This window comes from Globicephala melas, chromosome 3, assembly GCF_963455315.2.
Source record: "Globicephala melas chromosome 3, mGloMel1.2, whole genome shotgun sequence".
In the NCBI taxonomy this organism is placed as follows: Eukaryota; Metazoa; Chordata; class Mammalia; order Artiodactyla; family Delphinidae; genus Globicephala; species Globicephala melas.
This window is the reverse complement of record NC_083316.1, coordinates 115,868,632-115,884,893: the sequence shown is the minus strand read 5'-3', so window position 1 is coordinate 115,884,893 and position 16,262 is coordinate 115,868,632. Positions and strand designations below refer to the sequence as shown.

Sequence of the window (16,262 nt, the reverse complement as noted above, 5' to 3'; positions counted from 1 at the left end):
CCGCCGTCGCCGCCGGCTCCGCCTCTCGTTTTGTCATCGTTGCCCTCCGAGGCCGCCAGAGAGCGCGCGGGAGAGAAAGGGCGACCTCAAAGTTCTCGTCGCCCAAGCTGCACACATGTGCATGCGCAACGGCCTTTCCGGCGTACCCTGGCGGCCGCGGGGAACAGTGGGAGTCCTGTCGTGTTCTCTCAGGAAAACCGAAGTGGAGCTGGGCCAGTGTCCCCACAACCGCCCATCCTTCAAGAATGATGGGATGCAGTGAGTGGGGGAGCTGGGAAGGAGACCCAGAAAGGATACACAGACGTGGACTATTCACACCGCAACGGTTACCTCAAACACACTGACATCAAATAGGAACATCTAGATAACGACAGCGCACTCACACACCCAGGAACACACACCAAACGTGATACACAGCGTCACACTACGAGAGACATGTACCAAACCATATCCAGAGATCCTGACACAGAAACATAACACAGAAATAATAAACTAAGACAAATTCACAGAGGCATGTTAACTGATCTACAAGCACCTGCACTCATACACGTTCAGGAACACACTTTTTGAAGCTAGATCTTAAACACACAGGCGCAAATTACCGATATATATATATATATGGTGCCCAGGCTAAGGGAGGAAATACTCTGTCCAGAGGTAAGATAGAAGGGTGAGACCTAAGGGTCCAAGAATTTCCTCGTCCATGATCTTGGATGGGCTGCCCCGCACACTTTACTCTAATCCATTCTTCCTTGCTTCATCACTGGCAAGTCCCAATATATTTTTAGTGATGCTAATCAAGCTACAGTGTATAGTATGTGTAAGAAAATTCCGAATATACATTGTATTTGACAGGGGACACACAAAAACTTCTAACTTCTTCCCCTTGGGGAAGTAAAATGAGGGACTGAGATTTATCTTTTTACTCTCTTGTACAACTTGAATCTTTAAAAAACCACAAGCTTTTATAACTGCTAAAACTAAAGAAAAAAAAAGTTCCCTCCATGAAACTCTTGAATCCAAGCGAGGGCTTCTCTCTAGGGCCATTTCACTGATTAAAAATCTGCTTTGGGGCTTCCCTGGTGGCACAGTGGTTGAGAGTCCGCCTGCCGATGCAGGGGACACGGGTTCGTGCCCCGGTCCGGGAAGATCCCACATGCCGCGGAGCGGCTGGGCCCGTGAGCCATGGCCGCTGAGCCTGCGCGTCCGGAGCCTGTGCTCCGCAACGGGAGAGGCCACAGCAGTGAGAGGCCCGCGTACCGCAAAACAAAACAAAACAAAACAAAACTGCTTTGAGTCACCCAAAGCTCCAAAGAAAGTTTGGCAGTTGTCCCTTGGTCAACCACTTTGGCCACATTTGCAGATCTGTATCCTAAACTGGAAGGGCTTGGCTTTCTTGCCTGCTGAGCCAACAGCTCTGGAAAGATGGTGCTGTTTGACTGGTCTGTGGAGCATGATTCATTCAAGGAACCCGGAACTATCAACTCGAGGCTAGAAGAGGCATGAACAGGAGGGAGAACAAAATCAAAACAGGTAATCTGTAGATGACTCTGGCAATCTTAAAAGCTAATCATGGAGATAAATGGAACTTATTAACACAACCCATGTAAGTTATGTTGAAAAATAATCTTTGCTAAATCCTGGCTTATTTTAATCTGAACCATTCAAAGGCTTATGTTGTTTTTCTCACACAAAGGGGCTATAGATCTCAATTCCCAGCTCACTGTGAGTTCACCATTGTAGCTGAGAAAGCCTGATGGGCCCAGGGTACTGTCATGTTTTTATGCTATGCCTGGATGGTGGTGATGATGGTCTATGAATGGAAAACACTATCACAATAATGAAGGCTAATAAGTTTGCCAATGATGAGGAAAGACACTGCAATGGAACCATCAGAGGTGCAGTTTTAAAATGCTGCAGACATTCAACCGTCTCAGGCACTAACAATTCTAACTTGAGATGGAAGGTGAAGTAGGAATCAGGAGAGGATGGTTATGAAGGCATAGGATGGCTATGAACAGGTTCCCACTCTCCCCGAATTATCAAAATGTAGAACGTGTAAATCCTGACTCAAACACTCCATGTATGGGGAAGAAATGGGACATATATATAGATACGTAAGGGTATTCATAGCTATGTTATAAACAACCAAGAAACTGAAAAGCCTATCAATAGGGAATTGGTTAAATGAATTATGGTATTAACAGAGTAAAGCAAGTTATTAAAAAATGACTGGCCTTTCTCTCCTTCTGAGATGGCCCACACTCTGTGGAGTGTTTCTCTCTAAATAAATCCACTTCCTACCTATCCAAAAAAAAAAAAAAAAGGCTAAGATGGTAAATTTTGTGTATTAAAAAAAAAAACTGTCCTATGGGCTTCCCTGGTGGCACAGTGGTTGAGAGTCCGCCTGTCGATGCAGGGGACACGGGTTCGTGCCCTGGCCCGGGAAGATCCTACATGCCGCGGAACGGCTATGCCCGTGAGCCATGGCCGCTGAGCCTGCGCGTCCGGAGCCTGTGCTCCACAACGGGAGAGGCCACAACAGTGAGAGGCCCGCGTACCGCAAAACAAACAAACAAACAAAAAACTATCCTAAAAAGAGGATCAAATTTGTATAAAGTTGTAAATGTAAAATAAGCAAAGGTTTTTGCAGAAGGGTGATATGAGGAAGAAAAAATTCCTCTTTTCCAGTCTGAGCCAAGCCCATCCTTGCTGGTTTTGGACAGCCCAGCTACTTAAAATGAGATGGCTCAGAAACACACCTTGTACTTGCGAGCAGAAGCAGCCACCATCAGGAAAATCAGGTCTTCACTAAAGTTTCACCATCCATTACACCAAGAATCATTTAAACTCCAATTCCTTTCCACAGGTTTTCATACCACAAAATAGAGTGCACACAGAGCATGAACTAGGGCTTAACTTGATACAAAGTGTAGGAAAAAAAGGGGGGGGACATATATCAAGAACATAGTTGGTAGTAGTTGCCAAGGAAGTAGCTGTGATTTAACAACCCTAGCAAGGTTGCTAATAGAGCAAATAGAAATTGGCCCTACTTTTGATAGTCAGGTGCAATGACTGAAACTTCAGTATTTTGTCCTTGTCAAAGGTAGGACATTCCTGCTGCTCTTGGTATATCCATTTGGATCAGGTCCTCAGAACCAATACATCAATGCTGCCATGTATGAAGCACAATGACAAGATGGTTCAAAGATCATTAAACTTGTATCTAATGGCAGCAATTTTCACCCGAAGTTTACAAATGCTATTGTCATGGATACGTTTGACATTTCTCTACTACATGTAACATACTGCCTTTCAATTTTCCCATTCTCTACTGTACATGTGACTTTGCAGAATTCTTAAACTGTATGGAAATTATAAATCTAAGGCAAGAACTGTAATTTCAAGGGAAGGCCAGGACTAAAACGTCTTAAGATAAAGCCTTTTAAAAGTATTAATATAGCCTTTTAAAAATTAATCATGTATTACCTGACAGTCCTCTCCCTCAGAACTTTTCCAAATTAACTAGTACCTTAACTGAGCTCTAGCCTGTGTCAACTATAAAGTTTATAATTCAGCAAATTATACATGGAGTGATGAGAGGTACCTACTTCCATTTTGCCATTCACTTGAAACTTCAGTAAATTAGCTGTTCAAGATTTTATTAATGTTCCAAGCAAAAGACAAAGGGTTGACTTGGGAAAGCAGTATCTAGGGCTCTGAAGTGGGTGTCTCCCATTAACGGCTCTTTAAAAAATGCTTTGCGAGTGCCCCCAAATAATGATTATTTTCCAACATTCCCCTTATTTTCAGTTTTTAATGGTAGCAAAACCAGTACTTCAAGCAACAGTTATCTAAACCAGGTGTTTGATTACAACTGCCTAGCAGTAACACTTCAGCTACAGGTAAACCAATCAAAGTGTGGCCTCTATCCTTGACATCAACATCACCTGGTAACTTGAAAGATGGATAATTATTAACACCCACCCTACACCTAGCAAATCAGAAATTCTAAGAACAGGGCCCAGCAATGTTTAAATGAAGCTTCCGGGTAATTCTGATGCATGCTAACATTTGAGAACCACTAAAGGAAAAGAATTCACAGAACCATTTTGTTTACATACCATGTTGGATAAGAATCTTGGTCTTACCCATGACAGTCAAAGGACCTGCATCAGACTGGAGAGGCACTCCAGCTCAACAAACAGCTCAAGGTCCTTGTCAAGGGAATATAATCTCAAATGCGTAACCATTCAATACTTTGAGCTTTCAGCTATCCTAGGCCATTTTCTGTGATGGAGACCAATACAGAAGAGTACAGAGCTACTCACTCCTAGCCCTAGTGCATATTATCCTAACCAAACTGTCTATATCAATTTTGTTACTAATTTGATTTAAAAATATAATCTGTAGTGTTTCTACAGATTTCTACTACATACCGTGAGCCTCTTTTGTCACAATTTTTATTCATGATGTTTTTACAGGTCAAAGCCACCAAAAATGCACTGTGAACAAGGTGAGGCATAAATATGTGTACCCTTCCCCTTTTATAAACTTAATGCCACCATAATACTTAATAGGGTATACATCCTTTACTTGTCCCCATCACCCTAAGGGGTAAGAGAATTCAGAGAAAGGATATAACCTTTAAAAGGTCCTTGCAATCATACCATTTTCTAGAGGAGGTACCTCCTGGTGTACTCTATAGCCAGAAATTCACCTTCCTCATTAATAAAATCTTAAAATTATTTTTAAGATACACAATACTACAGCTAGCCAACTCAAGCCTTACCAGGATCACTCTCATATGCCAAATTTATCAACAATCGGTTAAAACTGTAAAACAAACATGAAGGTGTTTACAAAAGTTTCCTTCGGGCTTCCCTGGTGGCGCAGTGGTTGAGAGTCCGCCTGCCGATGCAAGGGACACAGGTTTGCGCCCCGGTCCGGGAAGATCCCACATGCCGCAGAGCGGCTGGGCCCGTGAGCCACGGCCGCTGAGCCTGCGCGTCCGGAGCCTGTGCTCCGCAACGGGAGAGGCCACAACAGTGAGGCCAGCGTACCGCGGAAAAAAAAAAAAGTTTCCTTTACCCAGGATTAACAGCAGATTAAACTAAAAACTAAAATGGTGGTGGGAAAATTTTCAACTTTATAGCTGGTTAAAGTGGAAACATTCCTCTTAAATAAAGGTTTGCCGTAATCTGGGAAATAGCTGTTACAGATTTATTAATCACTAGCAATTTATGAGAATTTCTGCTTTCAAATGCTATCAAATGAAGATATTAAACATTCTTTTCTCCAACTTGGTATATCTAACAAAGTAGGATCTATGAAAAAAGTTATCATTGACAGAAAACAATCAAGGGATTCCTTGATTTGTGTACACAAAATGCTTTGTGTAGCTGCTGTTAGTTAAAAGTTGGAGTTAAACAAAAGCAGGTAATTAGTAAAGGCCAAAATTAAACTACAGAAGTAAACTGGCAAGGATTTTTTGTGCATGTTACATTTAAAAAAGTGTCATCTGCCCCTCAGTGGTAGATCATAATATTTCTTTCAACTATTTGATACATCCTTTAATACACTTGGACCTAAGAGTTTCAAAGAGAATCCCTTAAATTCTTATTTTTTTTCATTGAAAATTTGTTTGACAATAATTTCTTATACCTATAATCCCAACAACTTTGAAAGGCTGGTAAAACCAATTCTTGTTATTCCATGTTACTTCCAATTTTATCGTTAAATACTTAGACATGTCTAAACATGAGCTTTTACCATTTCCTCACCCGTAACGTCTTAAAACTCCAAGGTTTTAAAAAACTATGAAGAAAAAACCAAAAAAACAAAAACTATGAAGAGTCCCATTTTCAGTTATGTAACAGGAACAAGAAATCCACCAGCACTAAAAGCTTTAAAACTCAGATCTTTAGTAGCAGTCTTTAGAACACTCTAAATTAAAAATGTAGTAATGTTAAAGCATGCAAAAAGTGTAACAGTGAATAAAAACCACAACTGACAAATATATTGGTTAACATTTCAAACATGTATAACCAATGAACATGGCCTAGGTTTTTTTTTATTGGTACTCACTTCAGAAACTTGAATCCACAGATATAAGCAGTATATAACCAGAAAGTTACAAGTAAACACAGATTATACATGCAAATTTCTGTTCACAAAGGTCACATATGCAGTATATGAATTAGAAGCGTGCGTCTAAGATTATGGCCAAACTGTTTTTAAAATGCAGAAATGTAAAATTACATCTTGAAAATATGAAGAGATGGTCTACACACTTCAAAAATCAAATGTGCTTATACCAGATGTATGACAGCTACAGGATTCAAGTGACAAGCAATATCTCAAGAAATTAATACTGGTCAAAGAGAATGGGAATATTTTTACATTTCACTGAAAAAGACAATGACTACTAGAATACGAAATCTAGCAGGAACTTAGGGAAAAAATTACAAAATCTAAAGCCAATTACTTAGTATTTCTTATTACCTAAACAGCATGACATTAAAAGAAAACTGCACCTGCATTTTAATTACCAATCTCACATTAATGAAGTTCTCAAAAATTGAAACAAAACCAAAAATGCTTCGAACTGCAAATGAAAAGTCTGCAAGGCTCAGATTAAAATGTGGAATGTTTCAGATGAAAGTAATAAAAATACAATTGGTTTTGTTCTTTATTGAATGGAATCAAAAGTTTTGACATTTCTTTGAAGCTTGGAACTACTAAATTTCACTTCTCTGAATGTTTCTACGTATCTTTCTTAGTGGTGCAAGTGACTTAAGTAGCATGTGAAGTCAGTCTCTAACAAGTATTTCTGTCTGTTACCATTTTGATAAAACAAGAACAATTCTTCATTAACTTAACCGTATATGTATTTTTGCTATAACACTTAACACATGAACAGACGTCTATTATTTTTCCACTATAACAAAAGAGTACAATAGTTTTCTAACTATCTGTATTGTATTTAAAAAAGGTTAACATTTAAAAACAAAGAACCATTATTTTCTTTGAAATCATTAAGCTTCTTGCACATCTTAAGCTTCCTTCTTCTGCCTGCGTTCTTCTGCCAATTTATTCAGAAATTTCTGAAAAGAAATAGAAAAAATTTTTTTACAAGGATTAAGTCACCGCAGTGAAACATAACAAATGGATTAACTCCAAAACAAAATATTCTATCCATGTTTAGGGACTTGAGTCTAATTTAACTATAACCTTATCAATACTTTTAAGATCCAGTTATTCTTATTAGGCAGGTATGAAACTAAACTGGACACCACAGTAAGGCATGGGAGAAAAATGGTAAAACATGAAAGTTATTTAATGTGCAATTAAGACTAACTTACAGAGATGATCAAAGACCATAACAGCCACACAGAAGTACTGCTACACCTCAAGAACTTAGTTAAAATGACATATATTTATTCAATGACTCTTCCACTAAGCCAAGCAGACAAAATATTTATATTAAATTGCTGCTACCACTGAAAATAACCACTGTTCTTAATGCTCTACTTTATAAATCAGTGTTATCTACAATTATGAATTCTTTAACTCTTACTTTCAAGTTTTTCCCCATTATTTATTTTAATACTTAGTCCTTAAGCCACTAAAACACCAAACTTCAAAATATCCAAACAAATTTGTTATGCTTTACCATGTTGTGCTTTTTTAATGTATCCTTTTATCTTTATATTCTGTTGATCATGAAACTTACTGAAGTGTCATTATTAATATATAATAATTTAAAGTCAATGTAAAAATCATTAAGTATGAAGGGATATGGCACTTTATAAAGCTGGCTTTCAGGCCTCCAATATCCAAATTAGAGAAATCACAGTCTAACAACCATTTGAGAATACTCAAGTAACTTTAACTATACCAAAGAATTTATAACATTTAGAACTATAAATTTAGAAATTACTCAATTATCAACACTTAGTTAAGAGTGTTTTCTAGACAGAGGCTTAATTGACAGATGTTTCTAGAATTCATTAAACTGCTCAAGGCCCATCAATAAAGAATGTTATCTCCAGGATAAAGCATGCTGGGTCCACAGACAGTACTTTCCATAAACTTACATGATTTGCTAGTTTTCACTAAAGAACTCTCCTCTTTTAGATATAGCCTTACCTTTAATTTCTGATAATGAGGAAGGCTGCTGCAATGAGTATTCTTTGCAACTTCTTCATTTGTATAAAAGAGTGAACACAGCTTACAGTAAAACCCTGTTTTAGGTATCACATAGTCTATACCTAGAACACAAACATACATTCTTACAAATTCAGTAAACTGAAGATTTCAATAGTGTTCTCAAATCTTTTTTTCCTGTCAATATAATTTGAATGAGGTAACATTTGTGACAAGTCTAATGTAGCCTAAGCTAAAACAAAACCAAAACCATGACATTGTTAATAGCTTTTACTTAATTGATGTTTAAGGTCCCACACCTGACTGTTCTCTTAAAAATATTGAAATAGAAAAGGTAAACAAAACAAAAAGCAATGTGAAATTCTCAGAAAACTTTATGAGAAAAGAGAACATATTATGGAATGGTAACAAAAGATAATACAAAATCACGAGACATGGGTAAGAGGAAAAAAGAATGTTCCAATTAAGATTTACAAACTGTTTTGCATAGAAGTAAATTAAGAATGTTATCAGAGCTTATGTAAGACCAATTTAAAAAATCTTATTTAATAAGAGTTTGGGAAGGGTAAGAGGGGAAGAACAAAGCCTTAAATCTCACCAACAGGAACATTGGGCTGATACGGTCCAATTCTATACTCATCTGGGATTGTATAGTCCTCCTTGTTTTCATCACTTTGGCCATCTGCGTTTTCACTTGTATCTTTGTTGGGATCATCAGCATTCTCGGCAGATTCAGCACCTGGTTCTGTATTTTCCTCATTTTTAATTCCATTTTCCAACGCTGCTTCGTTTTCTTGGTCAAGTTCCTCGATCTTGTCCACCTTAATTTCAACCAAACCATCATCATTTTTGTCACCAGATTTAAATGCCATGCCCGATTTACGAAGTTTCTGAAGTTCCGAATCTTCCTCATCACCAACCTCATCTAGAGTGACAAAACCTTCCATACTCCCTGGGAAACGACGCTGTTAAGAAAGACAAATTTACTCTGCAACAATTATCCTGCAGCATCCCTTCCATTTGCTTTACTTGAAGGGAAAGGGATAGCGTCTTTGCCTTCATTTTCTCAAAAAAAAAAAAAAAAAAAAAAAGAAAAAGAAAAAGAAAAAGAAAAAAAAAAAGCTGACTTCTTCCTTTTTCCCCTCTAAATTACTAACCTTTCAAAAACACCTTAGCCTGTTTTAAAACTAAATAATCGAAGGCTTGCCTCATACAAAGAGCAGAAAATAAATATGAGGACATTCATATTCCATACTTTCTGAGACTATTCTGCTGCTAGGCAATGTATTGAAGAACTGATTTGGTAGTTGAAAGATGTCCTTCAAAGAAGGTATCTTATGGTATAAATCTTGCTTAGAGAACATTCAGTCTAAAAAATAGCACTGTGGTTTAAAAATCAAGCTCTGGAGCATGACTGCTTTGGTTTAGATTTTGGCTCTGCCATTTATAGGCAGTATAACCACAATCTACTCAATTTTAACACATCTTGATCTGCTCATTCATGAAATGGGGATAACAAAGTATCTATGGCATAGGGTAATTATAAGAATCAGTTAATCAGCACACACAGAGCTTAGGAAAAATTACAGCATGTAATAAGCGCTCAATAATTATCAGCTCTTAAGAGTGCAAACATAGCAGCCAGAAAAAGAATCTCAAGACTTTTTTGACCAAGCCATCAAAAACTGGAGGTAAGTATTAGTTTCCTAGTAGCTGAGTACTGCTTAGAAGGAACCAATGAAATAGGATTATAAATATCTCATGGGTCTCATTTCAAGACCCATTTATGTTAAGGAGCTCCAAAGGGGCTCCTTAACATAGGTAGTCAATACACCATGGGTCTCTTGAGTTACTATTCTTTTACTATGTACGTATTTTTGTATTGATACTCGCCTGATATGCTCTTATATGTGACATGTGTTCTAAGAAAAAATGTTTTAAAACCTATTAAAATATCTAATCAAGGTTACATTTCTTTAACAGGAAAATTCTTCAAATTCAACCATTTTTGACAAAAGGTTTTTAGTGGCCTGGGTCAGTTAAGTTACTGTAAAATTCATACCCCATCTTTTAAAAAAGGCTGCCTACTACTACTTACACACTACCACTACAAAACAGAATCATATGTAGTTTTAAGTCTTTCTCCTTCATTACTAAAAAGTTCCCTTTGTGAACTGACATTTTTCTTTTGAAAATTAGTCCTATTTAATCTATTTATTGCAGAGTTTAGATTTCAATGTTTTTATTATTCGTATCTATTTTTTCCTAATATAAGTGACTTCTCTTTACTGTGACCCTAATATATGTAATTTGAAACGTTTATCTGATCTCATTTTCTACTAAAACAGGTCAACACATAATCTTCCTTTACCTTTTTAAGCTTTTTCTTGGCAGTTGCTGAAGCACTCGCATTTGCATCTTTTTTCACAACTTTGTCTGAAGGTTCCTTTTTCCCATCAGATGCCACATCCCCTAAATTAGCAAGATCTGTCTCATCTCCCACTGAACTGCCACTTTCTAGCAGTGCTGCTGCTTCTTCTTCATCTACAAGTAGCTCATCTTCAGATTCAAGAAGCATGTTAGGTTCTTGTTCTGCCTGGTCATCCTTTGTATCTTTTTCACCATCTTCTCCTGATTTCTCTTCTTGTTCTTTACCTTCGGTTGTACTTTCAGTCTTCTGGGAACCATCAGTTTTGGATTTCTTATCACTTGGAGATTCTTTGCCATCTGGAGAGTAAGACCTTTTCCTGAAACCAAAAGATACATCTGAATTAATTCACCTGAGCTGGAAAACAAAAGTTTTTAATATACTAGTGTACACAAAGACACAGACACAGACAAACACACAAAGGGAAATTACCGGGACTTATCTTTTTTCAGTAAGTCAATGCCTCTGTTGGGAATCTAAAAGACAAAATTTTACAGAAGTTAAATAAATGTATTAGAATTTGTAGTATAATTATCCAATTAACTAATGACTGATGACCATCCTTTATATATCAACTAAGCTTATTCGATCTCTGTAACCATACCTAAGAATTTAAGCTGAATATAGTTACCAATTCATTACAATCAACATTTCAATAGAGCAGGGAATAATAAACATTTTATTAACAGAACTCTGTTCAAATAAAATCTACCCTATATTCTTGGCATATAAAAATGTTTATAAGAATGTCATGGCTTGAAAAGCATGAAAACAAGCTTTATAATGAAGTAGAATCAAATACTACATACCCTGAGTACCAATTTTTTGTATTTTTCAGACAGGTCAACTTTTACACATCTCCCTTGAAACCAAAGGGCCTTTTTCAAACAGTGGTCAACCATTGCCATTGCATCTTCTCTGGTCTCCATCTCAATAAAGGCCTGAAAAAAAAATTAGCAAAGACATTATTTTTCAGAGAATTGTACAGAATTTTAGAGCTTATTTTTTCCTACCTGTTAGGAGAATTTAATCTTTAGTATAGAGACAGCAGTAAGAGTTAAAAATCACCCAGTGAAATAAGGGCAATTTGTCAGATTTACAAAGTATCTTGTCCAAATATTAAACCACCTGTATGCAATCTTTTTGCAAAAGTAATTAAAGTACTAAGCTTAGAAAATATCACTCACAATACATTAAGGAAAAAAACAAAAAATTAAAAAATAAAAGTTTGGAAGGATATAAACTCATGTTGCTATAAAAGGGTTAACGAAAAAGAAAGGATGCTCTCCTTATTGTGAATTTTAAAAATGAAATACAAGTATGACATAACTTAATCCATCCATTAAACTCACATAATTTGAAAAGTGTTTAATATCCAGTGTTTGCAAAAATCTCACTCTCAGACAATGCTGGTGTGACTATAAATGAATAGTATTTTTTGAAGAGCAATTTGACACCATCAAACTAAAGGAAGCAAGTATCAGGATCCAAAATTCCAATTCTGAAATTGTACCCTTCAATCAAATGCATAAATTCACATGCCACAAAGTCCACAGCAGCATTAATGGCACAGCCAAAATACTAGCAACTCTAATATCCATCAACTAAAGAAATTAAATTCATTACAGTTTACTCAATGGAATCATATAATGTGGAAAACAACAGTATGATATAATCCCATATGAAGTAAGGGGAAAAAGTATACCTATATACACAAAGGAAGATCTTTGGAAGCAAACTCTGGAAACAAATAGTGTTATTAACCAAGCAAGAGAAAAGATCTTTACTTTCCACTTTATTTATTCACTACAAATGAGGACATTAAACAAAAAGCAGACAAAACTTAAAGCACTTTGAGAATTAATCTTTAAATACAGCTTTACTGGAGTATAACTGCTTCACAATACTGTTAGTTTCTGTTGTACAACAAAGGTAATCAGCCATATGCATACATATACCCCCATATCCCCTCCCTCTTGAGCCTCCCTCCCAATCCCACCTCTCCAGGTCATCTCAAGGCACCGAGGTGATCACCCTGTGCTATGTTGCTGCTTCCCACTAGCTAACTATTTTACATTCGGTAGTGTATATACGTCGATGCTACTCTCACTTCACCCCAGCTTCCTCCCTCCCCAACTCCATGTCCTCAAGTCCATTCTCTATGTCTATATTCCTGCCCTGCCACTAGGTTCATCATTTTTTTTTTTTTAGATTCCATATATATATGTGTTAGCATACGGTATTCGTTTTTCTTTCTGACTTACTTCACTCTGACAGACTCTAGGTTCATCCAACTAACTACAAATAACTCAATTTCGTTTCTTCTTATGGTTGAGTAACACTCCACTGTATGTATGTGCCACATCTTCTTTATCCATTCATCTGTTGATGGACATTTAGATTTGGTTCATCTCCTAGCTATTGTAAATAGTGCTGCAGTGAACACTGTGGTACATGACTCTCTTTGAATTATGGTTTTCTTAGGGTATATGCCCAGTAGTGGGACTGCTGGGTCATATGATAGTTCTAATTTTAGTTTTTTAAGGAACCTTCATACTGTTCTCCAAAGTGGTTGTATCAATTTACATTCCCACCAACAGTGCAGGTGAGTTCCCTTTTCACACCCTTTCCACGGGCCTCTCACTGTTGTGGCCTCTCCCGTTGTGGAGCACAGGCTCTGAATGTGCAGGCTCAGCAGCCATGGCTCACGGGCCTAGCCGCTCTGCGGCATGTGGGATCTTCCTGGACCAGGGCACGAACCTGTTTCCTCTGCATCGGCAGGCGGACTCGCAACCACTGCGCCACCAGGGAAGCCCTAGATTTTTTGATAATGGCCATTCTGACCAGCGTGAGGTGATACCTCATTGTAGTTTTGATTCTCATTTCTCTAATAATTAGTGATGTTGAGCAGCTTTTCATGTACCTCTTGGCCATCTGTATGTCTTCTCTGGTGAAATGTCTATTTAGGTCTTCCGCCCATTTTTTATTGAATTGTTTTTTTTGATATTAAGCTCCATGAGCTGTTTGTATATTTTGGAGATTAATCCTTTGTCCATTGTTTCATCTGCGAATACTTTCTCCCATTCTGAGGGGTGTCTTTTCGTCTTGTTTATGGTTTCCTTTGCTGTGCAAAAGCTTTTAAGTTTACTTAGGTTCCATTTGTTTATTTTTGTTTTTACTTCCATTTCTCTAGGAGGTGGGTCAAAAAAGATCTTGCTGTGATTTATGTCATAGTGTTCTGCGTATGTTTTCCTCTTAGAGTTTTAGTGTCTGGTCTTACATTTAGGTCTTTAATCCATTTTGAGTTTATTTTTGTGTATGGTGTTACGGAGCGTTCTAATTTCATTCTTTTACATGAAGTTGTCCAGTTTTCCCAGCACCACTTATTGAAGACGCTGTATTTTCTCCCTTGTATGTTCTTGCCTCCTTTGTTGAAAATTAGGTGACCATATGTGTGTGGGTTTATCTCTGGGCTTTCTATCCTGTACTGTTGATCTATATTTCTGTTTCTGTGCCAGTACCATACTGTTTTGATTACTGTAGCTTTGTAGTATAATTTGAAGTCAGGGAGCCTGATTCCTCCAGCTCCGTTTTTCTTTCTCAAGATTGCTTTGGCTATTTGGGGTCTTCCGTGCTTCCTTACGAATTGCAACATTTTTTGTTCTAATTCTGTGAAGAATGCCATTGGCACTTTGACAGGGATTGCACTGAATCTGTAGATTGCTTTGGGTAGTACAGTCATTTTTACAATATTGATTCTTCCAATCCAAGAACATGGTGTATTTCTCCATCTGTTTACGTCATCTTTGATTTCTTTCATCAGTGTTCTATAGTTTTCTGAGTACAAGTCTTTCGCCTCCTTACGTAGGTTTATTCCTAGGTATTTTTTTATTTTTCTTGCAATGTTAAATGGGATTGTTTCCTTAATGTCTCTTTCTGATCTTTCGTTGTTAGTGTATAGGAATGCCAGAGATTTCTGTGCATTAATTTTGTATCCTGCAACCTTACCAAATTCATTGATTAGTTCTAGTAGTTTTCTGGTGGCATCTTTAGGATTTTTTATGTAGAGTAGAAAATTATGTCACATCATCTGCAAACAGTGACAGTTTTACTTCTTCTTTTCCAATTTTCTTTTATTTCTTTTCCTTCTCTGATTGCTGTGGCTAGGACTTCCAAAACTATGCTGAGTGGCAAGAGTGGACATCCTTGTCTTGTTCCTGATCTTAGTGGAACTGCTTTCAGTTTTTCACCACTGAGTATGATGTTTGCTGTGGGTTTGTCATATATGGCCTTTACTATGTTGAAGGTTCCCTCTATGCCCATTTTTCTGGAGAGTTTTTACCATAAATGGGTGTTGAATTTTGTCAAAAGCTTTTTCTGCATCTTGAGATGATCATATGGTTTTTATTCCTTAATTTGTTAATATAGTGTATCACATCGATTGATTTGCATATACTGAAGAATCCTTGTATCCCTGGGACAAATGCCGTTTGATCACGGTGTATGATTCTTTTAATATGTTGTTGGATTCTGTTCGCTAGTATTTTGTTCAGGATTTTTCTATCTGTTTTCATCAGTGATATTGGTCTGTAATTTTCTTCTTTTGTGGTATCTTTGTCTGGTTTTGGTATCAGGGTGATAGTGAATTTGGAAGTGTTCCTCCCTCTGCAATTTTTTGAAGAGTTTAAGAAGGATCGGTGTTAGCTCTTCTCTAAATGTTTGATAGAATTCGCCTACTATGACTTTTAAACAACTACCACTTGGCTAGAAAATTTATCTATAATAAGCTAAAGAACCACTCCACCTTGGATGCCAAATTACCTCCCCACCCTTTCTTCACTACAAATGAGGATATTAAAAAAAAAAAATGAAACAAAATCTTAAAGCACTGTGAGAAATAATCTTTTTCAAAACTTCAACATGTATATTACCTGACTTTTCATCCTCATCAGTATATAATTCTTAATTTTCCCATAAGGCTCAGCAAGCTTGAGGACAGCACTGTCAGAATAGCCAGAATGAGGTAAATTGCTGAGATGTATCACACGTCCAAGCTCTTGTTTTTGATCAAACTTCTGGTCTGGCTTCCCTTCAGGTTTCTTTAATTTAATAAATGGGAAAAAAAAGGGAGGGAGGGGGAGTCAAACGTTGGTAGGTATGCCGTAATTATTAGTTAATAGTTAGGATTATCCTAGATATTAGCAACAATTTAAAATATCTGTAAGTTAGTAAATATTAAAATGATGTATCAAATGGTTGGTAATACAAATCTGGAAAAACAGATATTACCTTTATTCTTTTATACTTCTGGGATAAATGAACTCTCACTGGCTTGCCAAATACTAATGCTGGTGTGGTTGTATAATAATCCACTGCAGCCTGAGCATCTTCTGTGGTTGCCATTTCAATAAATGCCTAAAATGGCAAAAAAAATTATTTCCCCAAACCAACCAAATTCCACACTGCCCAAGTCTTTCCAAAAATATTTAGTCATTAAATAGAAAGCATTTTCAAGAATCTAAAAGCAAAACAAGAAACCCAGCATTGCTAATTTGCTATTTATTAACGATCACCTCAGATTTTATTACCATCATGATACTAAAACTATCATTTATTATGCCTACTGAATCTGAAATAATTTGGTGCCATCTGGGTAAAAGTTTGA

General features: G+C 37.0%; 1 protein-coding gene across 7 annotated transcripts in view; it reads right to left on the bottom strand.

Moving 5' to 3' along the window:
- Positions 1-5,900: 5,900 nt before the first annotated feature.
- Positions 5,901-16,262, bottom strand: part of MATR3 (matrin 3) — a 48,377-nt gene continuing 38,015 nt past the window's right edge. For 4 of the 7 annotated variants that reach the window (XM_030869468.2, XM_030869469.2, XM_060296270.1 and 1 more), the window contains 8 exons: positions 15,887-16,012; positions 15,529-15,696; positions 11,407-11,538; positions 11,030-11,073; positions 10,541-10,916; positions 8,768-9,134; positions 8,152-8,273; positions 5,901-7,106 (listed from right to left, as the gene is read on the bottom strand). In XM_030869468.2, the coding sequence (XP_030725328.1) occupies positions 7,056-7,106; positions 8,152-8,273; positions 8,768-9,134; positions 10,541-10,916; positions 11,030-11,073; positions 11,407-11,538; positions 15,529-15,696; positions 15,887-16,012 (1,386 nt within the window). In that variant the 3' untranslated portion in view covers positions 5,901-7,055. The remainder of the gene's footprint in view (positions 7,107-8,151; positions 8,274-8,767; positions 9,135-10,540; positions 10,917-11,029; positions 11,074-11,406; positions 11,539-15,528; positions 15,697-15,886; positions 16,013-16,262) is intronic. The other 3 variants (XM_060296272.1, XM_060296271.2, XM_030869472.2) reach the window with 2 other exon arrangements.